We start from the raw sequence: 22,136 nt of genomic DNA, 5'->3' as shown, positions 1-22,136 counted from the left end.
AGCTGATTGACATGTGGCAACATGTGTGAACACTGGGAAAGTACGTTTTTTTTAATTTTTTTTTTATTCTGTATGTCTCTGTTAAAAACTCAATAAAACAGATTTGAACAAAAAAACAGAGATATTAGGGAGATAAAGCATTTGTAAGAAGAGACTTCAATTTTGTTGACTGAATTGATCCCGAGGCATACATGGTTCAGAAGGCTATTGCTGAAGCACCCAGAAAGATCAACAGAGAAATGCAGAATTGCTGTGGGAAGGAGAGTTTAGATGGTAGGGTGACATATGGAGAAAGCAATGCTTTTAGGGATGATGTTGTGTATGTGTCCTTTCTGAGCATGCAGCTTTAACTGTTTCAACTGAGTCAACAACATACCATTTTAGATTGAGTAGAAATACTGGCTCAAAAAAGTATTCATCCTCTCTCACTCAATGGATGCACGGCAAACACACTCTTGGCCATGCTCATTCGTACTACTGTTTTTAATAAAACTTCATAATTTGCATTTCAGTTAAAACATTACATTTTTCTTGATAAACTGCATTTCTTGTTTTCCTAACATTGAACTAGAGGGAGATGGTAGGAATTGAGGGGCATATTTATCAAGGTTTTGCATCGCCCTTGTGCCACACAAAGGGACGCAAAACCTAAGTGAGATCTATCAAGCCATGCAAGGCTACCTTGAGTGTCCCTGAGCGACTTGATAAATCTAGACTAACGCAAGACAGTGCAAATCGCTGCCTTGTGTTACTTTGCGACAGGTATGCATTCCAAGGTGGAGCTTGGGTGTTTCCATGCGTCCACCAATGGATTCTGACACATTCCCAGATTTACCAACATTAGGAGACCTGAGAATGTGCCAGTATTGTACTGGCACATCCCCCCCCCCCCCCCCCCCCCCCCAAGGCGCAATGAGGAGAAATATCTTTATTTCTCCTGTTTGTTTCTCTTTCTAAGTCAGACTTAGAATGAGGAAAAATACCTCTGAGGATTCTTTTTGTGGAGCGTTCCTTCCTGTACAAAAACAATCCTGCCTACAACATGATGCAAGGGGTATCTGTGCTGGCGCTAGGTAGCCAAAAGTGTGCCAGTGCTAGGAAAGGGTAGGAATGTGCCTTATAATGGTAAGTATGGTGCACTCTTGCCCTTTCCCGCAAAAACTTGCGTGAAAGAATGACAAATCTGTGCCTTAGACTCCAGCTTCCCTCTTCATCCATTTTTTGTATTTACAATTATACGATACGTTTCTCTCCGTTGAAAAAAAAGTGTAACAGTGCAGCTCAAAACGATTACCTTTTCAGCAGAATCATGCCAGTACACTACAGAACCTAATGCAATAATTCTGTTGATTTTCGGAACAGGCATTGCACCGCTGCAAGGGCGCGTCCAATTGCATTTGGAGGACAGGCGGTTTACTTATGCGCTTACACAAGGCACGGGATCTTCATAAAAATAAATAAAATAGAGATGTGTCTACGGCTATACCCGCATAAAACTACAGTGACTGTCTGTACCTGGGAAAACGAGGGGACCGAAAGCAGGACTGTTTTGAGTTGGCCCTAACCTGCCGTCCCTCCCTGCTGGGTGAACGGTTCCTGGGCTACCGTTGGTGCCTCGCGCACTTGCGTACAGCGTCCGCGCGGTGGCGCCTCCGCTCAGGCCGCTGATATTTATTTACAAACTGCGCGAGGCGGGCGAAGCTCACCCAGCGCGCCTCGGAGCTCCGTGTGCGGGCTGACACGGACCAAGGTCCCCGGAGCGTCGGAAACTGCCTGGCGGGCCCTGGTGGTTGAGGATGAGGCCTCGTATACGAGTGACAATGCTCCAACCCCACCACCCCCGCTGCTCAATCCTATAGATGTACCGCGTCTCACCGACCCCCTCCCAGAGCGAGCGAAGGCCGGGGCAGTGGCTGAGCCGCTCTACCCCTGCGGGTGGCACTTCAGAGATAAGGACGTTCAAAGCTTAGGGCGTTTGTCCAACTACAACTTAATCATTTGATAAAAGCGAAGTTGCCTTACTGTGTGATCCCGTTAAACTCAATGCATCCAACTGAGACTTATCTGTAACGAGCCTGTCCCCAGGTGTGACAGTTACGGGGGAGGAGTTAGGTTGCTGTCGTCCGTTTTGACAGCGGCAGTCAAGCTTTTAAAAAATAACAAAAATACAGACTACCCATCGAGCATGGGACTTACTCAGGACATAAAAAGTAACTCTTTTGGACTCTACCCAAACCTCGTTTACTCCCAAATTCCAATTAGCTTTGGTCCGTGCCTCGCCTAGGTAACCCCAACGTTGACTTCTTTATATTGCTGCATTGGAGTAAGTGGTATTTTAGGAGTGTCGGTGACGTCAAACAACGTACAATAGATAACAGTATAAAAATAACGAGGTGCAAAGACGCTTAAATGCTAAAATAGAACGACCATAAAATAAGAGAAACGTATAAATGTTTCAAACATAATACAGAGACAAGCCCCTCTCGTAAAATGGGGTGCATGACACTCACTGTCACTCATATCTCTATTTTACTCAAATATGATTGCTTTTATTGCTTAACTAGTACAACAGTCGGTGCACGCAGCTCTCCTGCATACAAGCATGTATGCACAGCAGCTACCTCAAACCGTTTAGTGGAAAGGCAAACAGCCCTTCAAGATTGTGGACGCGAGGCCACGCCCCTTGCAAGGCAATGTTGCCATTCTATCTGCAGCGCCCAAGCCCTCTCCTTTGCACTGCAATGCTCTGGGTTTTGGCGCCAAAAGCGCTGTCGCCGCCCTTCTACTCTGTATGGAGATGGGGGGCCGGCTTTCCCCCTCCAGGGCCCATCCCACCGCCGGGTGTGTCGTGGGATTTTTTTTTTACCCTCCTCCTGCTTTAATTCAGCCGCTTCAAAGCTGAGCGAGTGACAGTCTGGTGTCTGGCAGCAGCGAGGATTGGATGCAGCAGGCAAGCCGGGGGCTGGATACTTTCTTGGCTCTTTGGTTTTGTTTCCTCTGCTGGGAGTTTGGCGAGCAGTGAGCGCGTTAGGGATTGTTTCTGCAGCAGGAGTAGCCCCAGAGAGGTAAGCGGCGCCCGCCTGCCTTCTCTGCGCACTCTCACTGAGACACCGCCTGCACTGCCTCTTACTCCCTTCCAGGATGGTTGGGAATCATCTCTCCTGATCTTTTATAAACACCAGTATATCTTCTTCCAGAGGCGTGTGGCGAAGCAGCTGTCTGTAGGGCACCTCTCCATCCACAATAGGCTTCAACTTGGCATCCATATGTCTATATGTACATATATATTCCGCACATTTACTGTTTTGATGTCTATTCTTCACGTCATTGTGGAGTTGGGCACCAGTAAAGATACATTTCCATGCAAGAGTGTTAAGCTTGTATAGTGATTTGTAAATTAAAATGTTTTACTACAGCTGTGGTTACTGCAATGATCCGCGATGTCACTGCAGGTCTGCGCTGCACTATGTATTCAGACTCTTCATATTATTACATGCACATGTATACATGCAGTATTTTTTGTGCAGATGCTGTAAACGTGTGGTCAATTTTGTATGCAGTAGTTGCAATGTGTATGCTGCATGAAGTAGGGGATGTTATTTGCAGCAGTGTCTGCATACCTTGTTATTTGTCTGATCGACTTTGCTACATACCAGATGCTGCGTGCACTGACTGGACGGTTCTTCAGATAAGTGAGTATTTTTCTGATCTGAGGTTGAGTGCTCGCTGTGGGTTTACTAGTGAGTTGTTGCATTCTCTGGCCATTTTAGCCTTTGAGATTTTGTAGTGGGTTTACATTTGCTGTTAACGAAGATCTGGCATGCAGTCGGTACTTATTTGGAACCGCACGCCGAAAATGCTTTTTCATGTGAGCTATTCAATCTAGTAAAATATTGTTTTATTGACACACCTAACAGCATACCCTTATTTCTATGTTCACACCATGAATTCTATGTGCAGGCTGTTTTTTGCAATCGGACGTTGTATTCGCTAGATATGAATAGGATGCTATTTATTTATTTATTGTAAACTAGACATTTCTTCCCGTAGTTACTGCACGCTGCTGAATTTATAGGTGCTCCCAGTCAGATGTTATGCATTTCATTTGTTCTGTTTCTAATGTTTTATACACTACACGTTTTTTTCTATTTTGAATGCTATTTTCTTTTCTGGTCGTGCATTTATTTTATGCTGTGTGCGTTTTCTAGCACGAGCACTGCTTGCACTGGCTGTGGTTAGAGCAGACATGGCATGCATTTTTAGATCAGCTGTTGCACGCGCGGCACTTTTGTCTGGGCACCCATCATATCGGGTACCGGTCGTCTTTGCAGAAGGTCCGTGCATGCCTTTTGCAGAGACGTTGCGACCTCTGTATTCCATCCCATGGACCATGTAATAGAAATTTGCTCCGGAGAAGGGCAGTTTTGCACCGTTCAAACACTGCAAAAGCAGCAGCTCAACCCCACTATACTATTGGAAAATTGTGTTGCTCGATTTGTACAAAATCTCCCACGATCCGCGCACATTTTTCTAGTCTTGGGGCCCAGACAGACGAATTGTGTATGGACCAACCTCATGAATATGTATTCTGCAATATTCAGTGCAACTTGCCATCGCAGCTTCTTTGCTGTGTTCGGAGTATTTTTTTTTTATCACTGTGGAAACTGCGTTGCACTGTCTGCCCAGCTGTGCGTGCAGCGTGTGTGGGCAGATGTGCGTAATCGAGGAATGAGTCTGTCTGTAGTTGGGAGTCAGGCGCTGGGTGGTACAGGAACTAGTCGGGGGCAGACCTTATTTGAGGACTATGTCTTGGTCTCCGCCAACCAGGGCTTCACTCGGGGAGATTTCGTAATTCTAAATCCCGAAAGCCCTGTGGAATCTCGCCTCGCTGGCTATCTTTAAAACAAATTAAAATCCGTAAAATTAACCCAGTTATACAGCACAGCGGTGCCCTGATTAATCTTTTTCCAAACTTCGTTGTGCAATGTCTAGCGGTGCAAGCACGTAGTTCCTGTGATTGGTTAGTGCTTGAGTTTGGTTAGTGCATGTACTCTGCTTGCATTATTGCGTATGGCTGGTAAGTGCCTGTACTGATTTTGTGTAGCAGTGCTGGCAGCTGTGTAATGCGTTTGCTGGTCCAGTATCTGGCTCTGGCTGCACTTACTTTAGTGCCTTAACTGGTTCGAGCCCTGGCAGTGTGCATAGTCTTATAGTGCTGTGCTGGTTTATGTCTGGCTGGGCATGCTGGTTTAGTGCTTGCCCCAGTTATATGTCTCGCAACATGTACCTTTATTTAGTGCACAAGCTCATATCCGGTGGTTGTTCAGCCTCTATAATGTGGTGCCTGGCCTTCCACAATTTGGCCTAATTTCTCTTTTACATAGTAGTGTTGGATTGTTGGCTGACAGTCCCTTTATTAACTACCTGGTGTGTTGTGGGTTGCTGGTTTGATGGGTGCCATTACCTGTATTAGATTGAAATGTATAGTGCTTGTTTTGGATTTAGTGGATGACACTGTCTCTGTTAGATTGATCATTACAATGGCTTGCAGGTTTTGGTTCTTGCCTCTGTTGGGTTTGCAGGTGGCTGTTGCCTATCATATCTTTTGAGTTGTGGTACTCTTGTTGGTTAGGTGGATGACAGTGTCAGTATTGGGTCTATGCTGGCCAGTTTTTGCATTGACCCGTGTTGTTTCCGGTGGTCTACAGTGCCTCTCTTCAAAGTGAAGAAACGTCTTATATTGTATGTGAAATGTATAAGAAAGACAAAATAAATACGTAGTTGAATGATCCCTTCAGTACTTACATTAGTTCTATAATAGATTTGCTGGACGCCAGTGATAGGCATTAAAATTGCCATCACGTTCGGTATTAGATTAGTAGATGGAATTATCTGTATCAAATTGATCATTACAGTAGAGTGTTGGTGGGTGGCCTGTGTTTGGAGGGTTTTTAGTACTCATACAAAATTGTATCACACTAATAATGACAGTGCATTCAGCCATTAGGTTGCAGTATTGGATTGATAGTTTCAAGTCTGACGGTGCCTGTGTATTTTTTCTAGGTTCTGGGTCACCTGCAGTCTCCGGATCTGTACCTGCCTCAACTGTGGGATAATTGCTGCCAGAGAATGCCAGGGGTGGCCTGCAAGAACCCGGACTTGGAGTTTGACTGCTTACAACCCTGCTTCTACCCGGACGAGGATGATTTTTACCTGTGCAGCGGGCCCCCAGGGGAGGACATATGGAAGAAATTCCAGTTGTTGCCTACACCACCCCTCTCCCCCAGCAGGGCTGGGGGGATGCAATCGGGTGGCATGGGCGACCAACTAGACTGGGCTTCCGAGTTGTTGCTTCCACTGGAGGGTGAACTATTGGAAGGGGGCACAGCCCACCCTGACTGGGATCTCTTTGGGGGAGCCATGGAACTGAACCTCAAGTCCATCATCATCCAGGACTGCATGTGGAGCTGCTTCTCCGCACGTGAGAAGTTGGAGCGGGCAGTAAATGAAAAATTGGGGGCAGGCCGGGCTGGGACACAACCTGCCCCTTCCTGTCCGCCTGTCCGGGACCCGCCTACTCGCTGCCTGGAGCCTACCACAGTCTTTCCTTTCCCTGTTCACAAGGAGGAGGCAGTGGCGCCAGCCCTGACCACGACCAGCAGCAGCGGCACGCCCCCCATTGTGGTGAACATCAGCAGTAGTGTGACAGCCACCACAGATCTAAACCGCCTCAGCGGGAAGGTGGGCACCAGTAATTCTGTGGAAGAAGAGGACAGCAGCCCCAGTGATTCCGGTGAGTGTCATCTCTGCACCATCATCCGTCCCTCCAAGCCCCCTCTATGCCTTGATGTTTCTGACCTAATGTTGGGCTCTACCCAGTAGAGTTTCTGGCACTAATGTGATGAGGAATACTTGAATAGGTGTACTTGTGTAGTTTGTTATATCGTGCAAATGGTCTGTGTCTGGCATTGCCTATTTGGGAAGATCGGGTTAGAACAGCCATTTTCCACATAGGTGCCCAAAGGATAAATATCTCAGCTGGATATACACATTGTGGCTATTTGGTAGAACAACGTTCTCTTCTTTTACTACACATTTTAATACTTGATTATACCTGTTGAGTCTCTGCTCAAAGGATTGTACAACCCTGATAAGGGCACTATTTCTTGTTTCCTCATTTTGAAAACTGAGGAAAATTCACCTTTTCCTACAATTCAACTTGTAGAAGCAGTGGTCACCTCTCTGGCGCAATCAAAGTTAGACTACTGCAATGCCCTCTGTTAGAGCCCAGCAGGGTGTTTTGGGATGACTTAGGAGACTGAAAAATGCAGCAATCTGTGTTCTTAAAAAGATCAAAATTTTGAACCCGTCTCCAAAACTCGAGAAGAACTCCACTGGCTAACTCATTAATCACTTTACCATCATGGGCCTGATTTCCTTAAAAACAAATTTTCCTGGTGCACACCAAAGAGATCGCTTCGCTCAGCCACAGCAAAAAAGTGTCTGTCCCTTTTATTCATAAAGCCTCTTAGTGAGGTAAAAGCTGCTCCTATGCCACCTCCCACCTCTGTAATAATTTGCCAGAGTACCTGAGGAATCAATCTAACTTCCTTGCTTCTAGAAAGTCACTAAACTTGATTGTTTATTCTCTCCCTGTAGACTTCTTATATGCGAGTTTCCTCCTTACTATAGGCAGTACCAAAACGCCTTTATGCATATGTCGGGCTCTACAAAATGTAAATCAAATCCTACCACTAGCTTTTATGTTGGGATAAGGCTGAACAGTAGACCACAGATGGGACCCAAGGGAGTGTGACATAAAATATATCCCTCCCTGTCTACTCTTGAAACTCACTAAAGATATGTTCTACCCATGTATATGAAACAATACTGTAGTGTGCAATAAGGGACTAGTATCAATGGGGAAGAAGTGTCCTTTTCGGACAAGAACCCTCACTCACCCAAGGGTGACATGCTTCATCATTGGGCTCCCCAGTTTTACTTAGACCCATTGCATCACTAAAAGCCAATACCAGGATCTTACTGGCTTCTGAAAAATGGTTCCCTATGCAATAGGTTGGACACTGGTGTGATATGTTTGACTTCTAACCATAATCACTTCTAACCATAATCACTAACAGTTTCACTAATTTGGTCATTCATAACTGCATAAATTATGCTTGGCTAATGTCATTCAGTGGAGGTTTACTGACAGCTAGTTGAATCACTGTACATTCTTACTTGACTACTTGTTTTATACATTAGGACTGAGTACTTGCTAACATCTCATACATAAAGAAAAGAGGAATGTCTCTACAGGCTACACATTTCTTCAATAAGGAAATCCTAATTTTAGTTAGTGAGATCTATCTTTTAGAGAAGGGGTGGATCTGCTGAATGTGGCCATTTTGGATTGCCTTACAAAGGCCCTAGGGTCTTAATGGAGAACCCAAATGTTTTAGCAATGCTTATTTTACTTCTAGGCTGTTGGGGTAGCTTATTGGGTTGCATTGTGTTTTTTTTCAAGACTGGAGGAGGCTTGAGTTTTTTTGCCAGGTTCGGTTAAGATACTATGCCCTTTTGTTTGGGTTAAACTGTAGGTAGTGCGCTTAAGTTGTGATTTGTAGTGCTGACTTTCTCCAAGGAATTTAAGTGGCTCTGGTGTTTTTTGTTTAGTTATGCTGTGTTCTTAGAAAAGTTTGAGAGACTTGAGGTGGCTCGGAGTATTATTTTGCACTTGGTTTTAAGGCAGGCACATTGAGGCGAGGTAAATTGAGAGATGCATTGTCTCCAGAGTAGAGTGGACCAGAGATTCCAATCTGCGAGTTGGCATGCACTGCGCTTAAAGGTCGGTTATTGCATGAGATGGGTGTGTGAGTAAATAGTACAGTATCCATGCTGGGTGATATTTGAGGTGCCTTGAGGTAACTGTGGCAAACTGGATTTACAAGTTTTGTCAGTAATTACATATATAAGATAGCTGTATGGCATGGGAAACACACTGACTCCAGGATTTCAGAGCTAATAATTTGGGTTGTTTTTTCATATTTACGATGAGGGGAATGGGGCTTATTTCTAGGAGTGGGCGTAACTTTTGTGTAATTCCATGTAGTGTAATCACGCAGAATTACCTAAGAATTCTGCAAGATTAGATCGGCAGGATTGCATGATGAGTAATTCGGCGTTTAGCTCTATTAACACAAAATGCCCCTTTGCATCGAAAATGGACCCACGGATGCATTGTGCACTAAGAAATAGCCCTAAATGCAACAGAACACGAATAGCGAGTCCGATCAGCTGCTCGGGCTTGCTAAATGTACTCTTGGGGTAAGATTTTTCCCCATCTTACTTCCAGCATTTAGAGCTATATTCTTAGTGCAGAATGCACCTTTGCGTCCAAAATTGACGTGAGGATGCATTTTGCACTAAGAAATAGCGCTAAGTGCAGCAGAACATGAATAGCGAGCACGAGTTGCCTCTCGCACTTGCTAAATGTACTTTTGCGGTAGGATTCCCCCACATCCCTCCCCCCCCCCAACCCCCCCCCCCCCCAATACTTTAAAATTATGCGAGCAGGAGTATTTGTGTTATCGGTAATACTGCATCAAGGAGTCGCTCAGAATTACCAAAATGACCCCGGCGTAATTGAAATTCTGCCCAAACCTACTTATTTCTGAACCTCTGTATGCTAAAATGCTGCAGTTCCACGAAGACTGGTGTCTTTTTGCCTTCCTAGGTCATTAAACCCTGCAGCTTTTGTGCTTTCAGATGTTTTCTTTTGTGTGTTGCAGATCCATAAAATAGAGTCTAGCTTATGAAAATTGTGGACATTTTTGGGTTTGGGGGGGAACATACCCAGTTGTTCCATCACTCACTGTATCAAGCTTAAGAGTGTTAGTCTTGGTAGGAATGCGCTTGTGTTTTGATTAGGGAGGATTACGTCAAGTTCCTTGTGAGAATTTTCCCATCCCTGATTTGAGTGGAAGCATTATCCCTCTTCCTTTCTGTCTTTGACGTGCTCCAGGCTGTACTTAAGTAAAGTTGCTTTAATTAGTGTTGCAAGATGAGGCCTTGGGTGTTTGACATCTCTAAAGATTTGGGATATATTTTGCATATCTAGGAAAGGTGAGTTGAGGAGGCGATGTAAGCTTAGGTGTAGATAGGATTTGTGAGCTGGAGCAAACTCTGTATCGGTAGGAACTCCATCTCTGTGGATACAGGGTTCACTGTTTTAGAGGGGCATGTGCTGTGTCCTCATGCAATGTTCGTAGACTTGAGGTTCCAGAAGGAGTAGTGTGTGTTGAGCTGGACTGAGTGAAGCCATGTGTAAGAGGGAGGACACCGAGGTTGACCCTGCAAGTTAAGATGTTCTTTTTTAGGCTAGCAGAGTGAGGAGAGATGAAAGAGGAGCATGTGTAAATAGATTTTTTTTTTTAATTGATTAGACTTTGTTGCACATAATTGAGACCAAAATATATGGGTTGCATGATACACACACGCATGTCTTAACCACGCATGCCAAGACAACACATTGTGAACCACGACAGCACATTTACCGCGCATGCCTTTTACAACAAATTTTGTTGTAAAGGCATTATTGGTAAAGGGATATGTGTGGTAAAGTGCACCCCCCCAGCCCTGCGCACCAAAACACGATTCCCCGGCCCTGCAATACACCCTGCCCTAAAAACTACCCTGACTCCCCACCCTGAGCCCTAAAACACTGCTCAAAAAAACGACCCCAGCCCCCCCCCCCCACCCTGAGTCCTAAAACTGACCCCCACCCTGAAAACTACTGCTACCACCACCCCTCCCCCAAAACGTAGACCCAGCCCCTTACCAAGCTGCATCCCGGTCCTTCCTCTTTTCCGATCCTTCCTGTTCCACTCCCCGCCCATCCGCACATCTTGACCGCTGACTGCCTTGCGTGCTGAAGGCATATGCGTGGTTCAGGCAAGTGTTGTTCCGCTTGCGTTGAAACAGCACGTGTGGCTCAGCCCGCTTTGTAAATGCCGTTTCCCAAATATATGCCTGATCATGGGCCTCAACAACTGTGGTAAGATGTATACAAAACTAGGATCCTAATGACAAAACAGGCAGTAATTGGTGATCTCCTTTTGGGTTGGTACCCCAGTGACACACAAGGTATGGGTGCAATACAGGTGCAAGGCGCCTAGGGACCCCTTTAAGAGAACTCCCCGTCTGCGTACTCTTGATCCAGGAATGAAAGCAGACACTTAGTTGTGTAATAAATCACAATCTTCGATGACACGTAAAGTACGTGGCCTCCTACTCTACATTTAACTGAGATGGGTACATTGGCAATCCCCATATGCCTGGAGTAGGGGCAGTACGTGACCATCCTTAGTAGGAAGGGTATTTTCGGGTCACAGATTTAGGCTTACTTGGAGTGTGGCCTGGTCAGGCAGGATGCCCTGTTTGTCGCCTCAGGCGTTGAGTGTTTGCAGAAGGGGCTGTAGGACGGTGGTAGTACTGCTGTGTGACTGTTGCTGTTACATAACTGCTGCAGTGAGGGGGGCATGTCCGGCGTTGGCTAGTGTGTGTGTATATATATTTATATAACGCTCTCTGGCCGGCAGAGGGCAGCATGCCACCCTCGGCTCCCTGAAAAGGTTTCAGTGCCTTTCCTCGTACCTTCCAGGGCAGCAGCTGATAAAGCAGACGGCGCTATATCTAAGTGTAATCCTATCATGCCAGTTACTGGGAACAGATGCCGGATCAGCGGGATTTCGAGTAGCAGACGGGCGAATGAAGCTAAGGTGGGGTTTATTGGCACATTGAAATAGAATTAAACATAATTCAGAGGACAGATCTCGGCGAGGTTATTTCGGGGAAATGATAAGCAAATCCAATGGAAAATAAATTTTTTTTAAAAAGTCAATTGCTGCCCCCATTCATATTTGAATCCCCATTTGAAGAAGTGCTGAGTGCCTTTATCACTGTTAGTGACGGTGTTACTTGTGTTTTCTAGTTATGGGCATTCCAGAAAGGTACCTCTCCAAATACTGCGGTTGAGGGTGTAAAGAAAACAAGAGAAAAAGCAAGTGTGTGTTCTAGAAATATAGCGTTCAGCGAGCACAGAACGCAGCAAGTCCCAAATAAGAAAGCATCCTTAATTATTGTTTGCGAACAGGTTTAGATTGGAGCATGCTTCCAGTGCACAATGCCACAAATTACCTTTAACCCTGTGTTTTTCTTAACACGAATAAAAGGGAGCTGCATCCTTGGCCCTTTATGTTAATACATAGATGCCTGATGCATTTAATGAGCAGCCGCCGCCTGCCCCTTTAATGTGTCTGCGCCCTGACAGCTTTGACTGAGGAAGCACTTCCTCTCAACAGCTGTCATCTTGGCAACGAGTCAAAACCTGGGCTTACAGCGCCCTGCAGCCTGGAACCGCTCCATGTTCTGCCTCTGAACAAACCCGCCAATTGTCTACTTTTCCCCGGCAGCTTTAGGTCACGGATAAGATGTATTCCAGGTTTGTGGGTGTATTCCTAAATCTTACTGGAACAGCCTTTGGACTTAACGTAATCCTCCACGCTCTCGTACACTTTTGTGGAAAGATGCCACGTTTCAGTTGTTAACATTTGTGAAGTGTGATGTGTGGATGTGTTTTTTTTGTCGTGCAGATTGGAGTCCAGCTTATGCCGTTTCATGATACTAACCACTATGAATGTTCTGATGTGTGAAGGAACACTGGACAGGCGTGGGAGGGGGTTTGAGGAGGGGGAGGAATCCATAAACCATGAGGCTTACTCCACAATCTCAAAGGCCATTTAGCTTGGATTTCCATTCCAAATCAAGGTATAAACAGGAATGGATGTACTGAGGAACATTGGATATAGTTTTCTAAATTTGTAGATCTGTGCCATCCTGGTTGTGTTTTTGGTTTTGACAAAAATAAATATATATATATTAATGTAGTTACCTTAACCACCCCTTGTTCCATGCTTACATACAATGGTTTGTATTGTGAAGCTCAAAATACATCATCTTAGTTTATGATGCATCTGGCTAAGTACACATCATGTTATCCCCATTTCCCAGCACCACCATAGTACTATCTTCATTACATACCAAGGGAAAAGTTAAATTAAAAACTGTAAACACTTACAAAATAGATTGATCACTGCCACCTCTTTTCTTATTTCATTAGTAGTTCTGTTAGATATATTTTTATGTCATTAACCTATTTATCTCATTTTTGTTTCAGATGATGAGGAAGATGACGAAGATGAGGTTGATGACGAGGAGGAAATTGATGTTGTGACAGTAGAGAAAAGACGTTCTTTATCTGCCAAGCCAGTCACTACACTCACCATCACTGTTCGCCCTAAGAGCACCACCATTTCCTCATCAAGGACACAGTCTAGCGATTTGATCTTGAAACGTGGTGCACCTATCCACCAGCAACACAACTACGCAGCTCCCTCTTCCTACAGTGAGGCAGAGGATGTTACCCCGCCTCAAAAAAAACTGAAGCCTGACCTGCCCCGCCCAATCAAAAACATGATCCCACCAAAGTCCAAAAGCCCAAGTCCGCGATCATCTGACTCCGAGGACAGCGAGCGTAGACGCAACCACAACATTCTGGAGCGCCAGCGACGGAATGACCTTAGGTCCAGTTTTCTCACATTAAGGGACCAGGTGCCAGAACTGATGAAAAACGAGAAGGCTGCTAAAGTGGTCATCTTGAAAAAAGCCACTGACTATGTACAATCTCTTCAGGCAGAGGAGCAAAAACTTTTACTGGCAAAGGAGAAATTGCAAGCCAGGCACCAACGGTTGCTCACGAAAATGGATGAGGCAAGGACTTGCTAAACTAAGCCGGCCACGACTGTCACTGCCACTTTGCACACTTTTGATTCTTTCGGGAAGAATAGAGTTTGACGTTACGAATGTTGGATTACTTTAAATCCTTTCCCCTGTACCTTGGGGGCAAAACACAACGGTATCCAGGTTCAGATAACTGGATGTTCTTCAAGAAGCTAATGGCCAGCCAAATGTTGAATATCCTTGTTATGTTCATATTTTTTTTAATCTCATGACTTTCTCCAAATGTGATTTTTGTGAGTATTTTCGATCTACTGTTGACAAACACAGTAGTTTTGAGTTGGAAGAATCCATTCCCTTGTTTAATGGTGCTTCAGGTGTTACTTTACAGTTGCCATTTGTACCTCTGAGAAAATCTTTGTAAATACAATTTATACTCTTGCCTTTTGTACATGTCTTGGGTTTGGAATCCGGTCTCTGTTGTACCGGAAGTACTTATCCAAGAACTGTCATACCTCAATGTTTGAGGAGCATGTTTTTTGTATACAAATATATTGTTAATCTGTTATGTACTGTACTAATTCTTACACTGCCTGTATAACTTTAGTATGATGCTGATACATAACTAAAATTTGATACTTATATTTTCGTATGAAAATGAGTTGTGGAAGTTTTGAGTAGATCTTACTTCATCACTTTTTGAACTAAGAACTTTTGTAAAGAAATTTACTTATATATGCCTTCTCCTAGCCTGTTTTTTCCTGTTAATGTATTTGTTAATGTTTGTGGCGCAGAACTGACTCTGAGCTAAGTTCTGGGTTTCATTTCTTTTCAAACGATGTACATTTAGTGCTGCATCTTATAGCACTTTGAAATACCTCATGTTTATGAAAATAAATAGCAATTACATGACTTAACTTTTTTATTCCTTTTTTTTGTCTTTCTGGCTTTATCAAAAAAAAAAATCCTATTTGAGATGAGGAACTGTTTTCTTTTAGTTGTCTGCTTCAATACCTGGCCAGCAGTTGCTGAAAGAATCAGTGAGTTAACAAACTCCTATATTCTGGTCTCTCAAAGACACCCACCACATAACAATTTGGATGGACATTAGGTAAAACGGTTGTTTTGAACGTGACTTCGGGGTAGCTTAGACTGTATTCTTTGACCAGGAGTTAAGTGCAAGGTGCTGTAAAAGTCACAGTATTTGTGATTGTTTTTATTGTTTTACTTTTTCTATTGTTTTTACTTTTGCAGCAGCTCTGTCATCAGAATCGGAAACCACAATAAGCATTATTTCTTTACACTCGCTGTATTATTCATTTTCAGTTAATCTATGGACACGTAATTTGTTATATTGGTCATCATGCAGGTTTCACTGTTTGCTCTTCTGTTACTAAATTCCAAGCTTAGGTCGTACTGTGTTGCCATTGTGAATGGATTCAAGAAACACGGTCCTGCTATAAGGCCCACTTTTTAGATCTCACCTGAGACCGCATGTGCAGTCACTTGTGAGATGTTTTGTAAGCCTACTGTGGGTTTAGGGCCTACCAATTGGTTGTTTCATCGTCACTCTTATTTTCTTGCTTCTCTTTGTTCAGCATGTGCCGGCTTCACCTTCTCTTCACATCGTTGTCCCTCCCCTGAAGCATGGCCAAATTACTTGCGTCATTGCACTGCTCTTGCTTTCGACTCTACTTTTTTCTCTTAGTTGAAGCACTCCATAAAGAGTGCATGTGTTTGCTCGCAGTCTGCCACCTATCCTTCTCACCTCAAACCCCCCTGTTGCTATCTCTTACCCATGTGCTTCTGTCCCACTCAGTTATTGCTTGCCCCCACCCACTGCCTGTACCCACACTCCCTTGTGGTTTGTGTTGTTTGTACCCATCCACCCTCCATTGCACTCTGACCACCCATCCGTTCTATGCGTACTCTTTGTTATTGCTTTCCCCGTCCCACTCCGTGTTACTGTTTGCAGCCAACCACCCTTTCTGCTCCCTTTTGCTTTCTGCCACCCACTCTCCTGTCCCTCTTCGTGTTGTTGCTTGTCCCCAACTCTCTGTTGTGCCCCATGCAGTTGGTTGCCCCCGTCCTGCATTGTTGGTTGCCCCCATCATGCACTTTTGCTTGCTTCCTGCCTGTATTGTTGCTTGCCTCTCACCTTTGCTTTGTTGCTTGCCTCCCACCCCATGTTGTTGCTTGCCTCCCGCCCCGCATTGTTGCTTGCCTCCCGCCCCGCGTTGTTGCTTGCCTCCCGCCCCGCGTTGTTGCTTGCCTCCCGCCCCGCGTTGTTGCTTGCCTCCCGCCCCGCGTTGTTGCTTGCCTCCCGCCCCGCGTTGTTGCTTTCTTCCCGCCCCGCGTTGTTGCTTTCTTCCCGCCCCGCGCTGTGGCTTGCCTCCCGCCCCGCGCTGTGGCTTGCCTCCCGCCCCGCGTTGTTGCTTGCCTCCCGCCCCGCGCTGTGGCTTTCTTCCCGCCCGCGCTGTGGCTTTCTTCCCGCCCCGCGTTGTTGCTTTCTTCCCGCCCCGCGCTGTGGCTTGCTTCCCGCCCCGCGCTGTGGCTTGCTTCCCGCCCCGCGTTGTTGCCTGCTTCCCGCCCCGCGTTGTTGCCTGCTTCCCGCCCCGCGTTGTTGCCTGCTTCCCGCCCCGCGTTGTTGCTTGCTTCCCGCCCCGCGTTGTTGCTTGCCTCCCACACCGCGTTGTTGCTTGCCTCCTGTCCTGCGTTGTTGCTTGGCCCCATGCACCCTTTTGCCGCCACTCTGTTGCTTGCCCCGACCAAATGTCCCTCCCATCTGCAGGGTGAAAAAAAGTGCTATCATGTGGCCAGCGTTGACCGCAACATAGCACTTTTTCTTTAACGCTTTCTGCATAGCAGCCATGTCGTTGTACAAACAATAGCAAAGCAAACTGCTCTCATAGTCTCGACCTATAAGCTTTGCCAGTGCTTGTTTATTTCCTCCCATCTCCTGTCCGTTGGTTGGAAGCAAGCAATGGGTGATGATATCAGGAGGTGGAGTCACCACCCACTGCATTGTAATTTGGTAGGCCCTTCCTTATGTCTTAAGACCACACTTAAAGGACCTACTACTTCCCCTAACAGAGAAAAAGAGCCGATTGCTTTTCTTTTATGTGTTCCCACCACATCATTGTGATAAGCCCATAACTTTACTCGAAACATATGGCTCTTGTAAGAATTTAGCTATTAATGGAACTCCCATTTTTTTTCAAAATCATTTCATTACTTTTTTTTGTTTTAAACATGTTCATTTGACAGTGTAACTAATCTGCTGGAGGGGCAGAACGCCTTGCTTCTTGCTGTGTGGCCTGCATCCACAGTCGTTCGGTTAAACTCTAACTAGCCTGTCAGCACAGATGGTGCCGGCCTTAAATCATCCCTTGTTGCTCGTCTGCCAAGCACAGTAAGTTGTAACGGGGTAGCCAGGCAGGAGATTGAGGCGGGACCTGTGTGCACGTTTTCTGTTTGATTAATAGGGTATCGAGCACAGATTGCAGCGGTACTTACAGGATCGCGATAAATCGCACCCATTTGTCACCCTGCTCAATGTGCCATGTAAGGTTACTTTATTTTCCCGGTCACTTGTGGACTTTCACTGCGGTGCGGTGCGGTGCTAATGCCAAGACCGTTCCCGCTGGAGCGCAGTTCGGTGTAAACGAAATCCAGTCCAGGCCTTTTATCTTCACAACGTACCTAGATAATAACCAACAGATCTAGTGTGCAAGCCTCCGTGCCGCACTGAACTGGGTGGGGCCGGTCTGGGTTGCCTTTGTACTTCGATGGTCAGGTGGTCCTCAGAAGTCAATATAGCCTCCAGAAGAGCAAATTACATGCCTTGATTTAAATGCAGTTAATATTAATGGTGATAAGCATGCCCGGATAGCACCCCATATATGAAATCCAAACTTCTACAGGAACGAACATAGGAGTCTAAATTATATTTACTTTAGGGTTCAAACAAGAAACTACGGACACTTTTGGGATGGGGAACAGCATTATGATGGCGAGAACGTTTAGAACCTTGGCATTTTGGATTCTATAAATGTTAAAGATGATGGAATTTGACACCGTCCATCATAGGAGCAGCAATATTTTCTTTATTATCATTTTTCATTGATTTTTTTTAACACGTTAATGCTAAAAGACTGATACATTTCTTACCATATCATCATTTCAAAAGGTAGAGCTTTGCATTTGAACAAAATGCATTTTGGTAATCGTCCGTGTTCCTTGAAAATGATCACACCAGATTCCCCAGATTTTACTATATTTCTTCGGGCAACCTCTGCCAGTGTAAATCACCTCTGATTGTGAGAAATGATCCATTCCTCTGAATCGGTTGTATGATGCAACCTCGCATGCATAAACCATGCAAGCCTAAACAAAGCTGTCTGAACCACGCCCACGTCTTTATCTCGCATGCCTTTACCACGAATTTTGTTGTAAAAACATGATTGCTAAAGGCATATGCGTGATGGAGTGCTCACCCCAGCCCTACTGCCCAGCTCCCTAACATCCGATACCCCAGCCCTACAATCCACCCTGGCCCAGCCCTTAAAACTACCGCCTCCCCATCCCGAAGCCCTAAAACCCAGCCCCTGCCCAAAACACTACCCTGACCCCAGCCCCCCAAACCTTTAAAAACCTGCCTCAGCCAAAAAACGACCCTGACCCACAGCCCCCACCCTAAGCCCTAAAACTGACCCCCCCACTCCTGAAAACTGCCCTGACCTCCAACCCCCCCCCCTCTTGAGCTCTAAAACCGTCCCCAGCCCTAAAAACTACCCCACCACCAAAACCCAGCCCCACTTACCAGGCCGTGTCCCAGAGCTTCCTCTCCTGATCTTTCCTGTTCCGTACATGTAGACCACTGACTACCTTAACCATGCATATGCGTGGGTAAGGCATATGCGTGGCTCAGGCAAGCATTGTTCTGCTTGCGTTGAAACGCCACGCGTGGCTCTTTTGGTCTTCCCACTATCGCAGCAAGTGCGCGCTCAGTAGGTCACCAGTAACATTTAACTATCAGACACTCCAAAATCATGTGGTAGAAGGTTCCGGGTTCTGCCTTGCATTGTAGTGGGGGTAGTGCTTCTGCCCATTTTCCACAAACTAGCTGAGGAGAAAAATGCTTAATGGAGGTATATAAGTTGAATGAGTCTCGTGATGTGAAATGGCCAGCTTCAGCGGGGATGTCTTTGCCTCCCTCTAGTCATCCTCTTTTGAAGGCCCCATATCAAGTTCCCAGTGTACTCCTAAAGCCCTTCCTACCTATTGGTTTGAATTTGAGTTTAGCGCCTAACGAGTTACATTCCGTGACTTTTACCAATTCTTCTTGATGGGCTCCAAGGTCATGCCTCAGTTTTGGGAATGCATAGAATTGTTAGTAGTGCAGGGCAAAATCCGCCTTCAACTAGAAGGAGTTCATACGTAATGCAGCCCAGACTTTGCCTAATTTGCAGAGGCCAATTCAGTACCTTGCCCTAAAGCCCATTTTATGTAGTGTGTAAGATACCACGTGCCCAGTAACAAGAGAATCTCCAGTGTAATTACCTTCCTCGTAAACGCTGTCCACCAGCAGTCCAGGAGCATGTGTGATTGGGGGCTAGGTTTGTAGGTAGTTTGGAGACATGAAACATTCCAGTGAAGTCATCAAACTAGTCTGTCTCCAGTAGGAAAGCTGGGTCATCCCTGATCCTGAATAATCATTAATGGTGATGAGATATTCTACCACGTAATAGAGCAGTATGTCTGCCATCCTTGGTCCTCCATCATACTAGACTGAACACACTTATTGAAGGGTACTCGCATGATTGTTTATTCTCCCAAATCAATTCTTGCGCACAACTACATATTGTCTTTAAGAAGGTTAAAGGGATTGGGGAACTGTTAAAGAGAACTCTCGCTTGTTTATTTACCCAAATAAATGTGTTTCACCCAAGTATGTATTGTCTTGAAGGTTAAAGGGATTAGACACTTACTGAAGGATACGTTTGCTTGTTTACTTGCCTAGATACATTCTTGTGCACAACTATCTATTGTCTCGAAGAGATCTGGGAGTAATTCTGCAACATGTGGAACATTCTTGCAAATGTGATCATCTTTAAAGTCTCCACTTCGCAAAGTTTTGTGAAAGGATGGGCTTATGTGGCTAAAGTGCTTAGGACTAGAATTGTTAAGTATTTGGTTAAAATGAGTCCGTTTCAACTAAGAACTTCTCGATTCAGAAAACTGGCAGACTAGTTGCCCTTGTCTGCGATTTAAGACCTGCTAAGTGAAGAGCCTGGAATACCTGCTTAGCAAAGTCTTTTGAGGGTCTTTGGTACTATTTGAAACGTGAAAGAAGGCATTTACCACTTACGCACTGTACCTTGTCCTCATAAACTTTGCAATCTTGTTGGACAACTAAGTAACTTCCTTTGCACACCCTCCAAGTGTAGCTTGTTAGAACAGTAATTAGACTAGTCAAGGCATACTTTACATGGTGGTAATCATAGGTTTGATACATGTATAGTATTACAGTAATACCATAATCTTACGGCTAATTTAAACTTGGTTTGTCGGACTGACAATTCAGTCCGCACCTTACACCATCATGCAGTTTTGTAGCAGTTCCCATGATCGTGCATACTTACACGCAGTCTGCAGATGTTTTCCAAAACCAGAGCTGGAGGCAGAAAGCATATCCTAGCAAGATTCTGCTTTCAGCTAGGTGCTGAATTTGAAACTATATAGAGTTCCAAGATTTACCACAGGATTCCCCAATTTATATAACTTAGTGATCACGTTGCCTACTTCTGAGCCTTGTCCCTTATTTGCCAAAATTGTGATTACTTAGGAATAGCATGAATATTAGTATCAAGATCTATCCAATGCTTTATGCACTTTTGAACATTTCTGTATTTTCTTTAGAACAGCATTGAATACAATTGAAATAAAGATTATTTAGGTGTGGGGTTTTTATAGTACACCTGTCAAACACGGTTTTAATAAAATACACAGATTGGCCTTTGAATCCTCTTTCAACCATTGTTTTTCTTTGACCAGCCTCTTCCAGCCTTTGGCTTAAGGCTTTGGCAATCACATCTTGGCTTAGTTCAGTACATTATTTGTTTCTTACTTGATACTGTTTGGGTGTACCCATCCACTTCCACTCGATTGTTTGATGTCTGTGGTGCACTACCTCATGGCAAGGCTGACCTAGGAGGTCTGACGCCAACAGTATAGTTGGTGTATTAGGTAAGGGTAAACAGACTGCAATTTCAATTAATTTATTTATAGAGTTTTGTATAGCGCGAACTCGACCTGAAGTTATCAGAGCGCTTTACATAGTTGGCAGAGAAACAATTACCTGATTTACATATGTGTAAATACAGTTATACAGATATATAGCAACACTATAAATAGAAGTAAATTATAAACTGTCGTAGTTGTACAAGTAACAAATAGAGTAGATACAGTTATGTGGAGTAAGCACAAATACATGACAGTGTATACGATGGACAGTAGGATATTTGAGTTATATAGTTCTGAGGTAGTTATGGTAGGGTGTGTCAACTTGGGTAACATTGTTTGCAAATGCTAACAGTGTTGATGTAAAATGAGCAAAAAAGCCTAAGCATAGAATAACATATAGGCATATAATAACACTGTAGACCAGTGAATGGGCAAAGGAACATATAGGCCTAGTATAACAGTATAGACTGTCAGTGAGAACATACCAACACAAGCTACTCACAGGGTGATAATATGGGCATACAGTTGCTAGATCTGGCGTAGAAGCAATCCCGTTTCCACATGGAAGTTGGTGGGGGTAGTGGGCTCAGATTGGGGAATTTTAGACTAATTGGACGAGTTGCAGTAGAGGGGACGGAGGCAACAGATTAATGTGAAGATCCTTGCCGGCTGTATCGGAGGCTCTGAAGGTGGTGAGGAGCTGTTGGAGGCAAAACATAATGGGCTTCAACTTCAGTTATAGCTGATACAGGCAAGTCATGTCAGGGGTCAGTTGAGCGACCCACTCCCGGAACACATGGCAGTCACATGGGCAAATCGGGGCCGGTCGAGCGAGGCTCACCTCATTGTTCTTCCACTTTTTGCGCTTTTCTACCACACATCTTGTGTTGTTCACTTATTTTGCTTTTCTGCCGATGCTGGCATTTAAATGGGGTCAGTTGTCCTCCCGGTTTCAATGCTGCTAACTTCATTGATGGCTGCTTTTCACAAACTCCACAATCTCTAGGTGGGCATAGACGAAGTGCAGTATCATGATGGTATCCAACTTGTTACTCAAACCTTAGATGGGATGGTGAGAAAATACGCTCTGAACT

General features: G+C 44.8%; 1 protein-coding gene across 2 annotated transcripts; it reads left to right on the top strand.

Annotated features, from left to right (window-relative positions):
• Positions 1–2,428: 2,428 nt before the first annotated feature.
• Positions 2,429–14,709, top strand: MYCN (MYCN proto-oncogene, bHLH transcription factor). Of its 2 annotated transcripts, none has more exons than XM_085610665.1 (3): positions 2,429–3,065; positions 6,064–6,793; positions 13,238–14,709. In XM_085610665.1, exons 2-3 carry the CDS (start codon positions 6,130–6,132, stop codon positions 13,843–13,845), a joined length of 1,272 nt encoding a protein of 423 aa, XP_085466791.1. In that variant the 5' UTR covers positions 2,429–3,065; positions 6,064–6,129; the 3' UTR covers positions 13,846–14,709. The 2 variants fall into 2 exon arrangements, with proteins under 2 accessions (XP_085466791.1, XP_085466792.1); XM_085610666.1 differs by lacking the exon at positions 2,429–3,065 and adding an exon at positions 3,098–3,692.
• Positions 14,710–22,136: the final 7,427 nt, after the last annotated feature.

The sequence above is a fragment of the Triturus cristatus genome, chromosome 6 (assembly GCF_964204655.1).
Source record: "Triturus cristatus chromosome 6, aTriCri1.1, whole genome shotgun sequence".
Classification (NCBI taxonomy): Eukaryota; Metazoa; Chordata; class Amphibia; order Caudata; family Salamandridae; genus Triturus; species Triturus cristatus.
The sequence above is the reverse complement of the archived record's forward strand: the minus strand, read 5'-3'. Positions and strand labels throughout refer to the sequence as shown.

Excerpts from the sequence above, each read along its gene's own strand:
- MYCN (XM_085610665.1), top strand. The coding sequence starts at position 6,130 with ATGCCAGGGGTGGCCTGCAAGAACCCGGACTTGGAGTTTGACTGCTTA. Across the intron at positions 6,794-13,237 it reads CAGCAGCCCCAGTGATTCCG|ATGATGAGGAAGATGACGAA; the intron begins GTGAGTGTCATC and ends TTTTTGTTTCAG.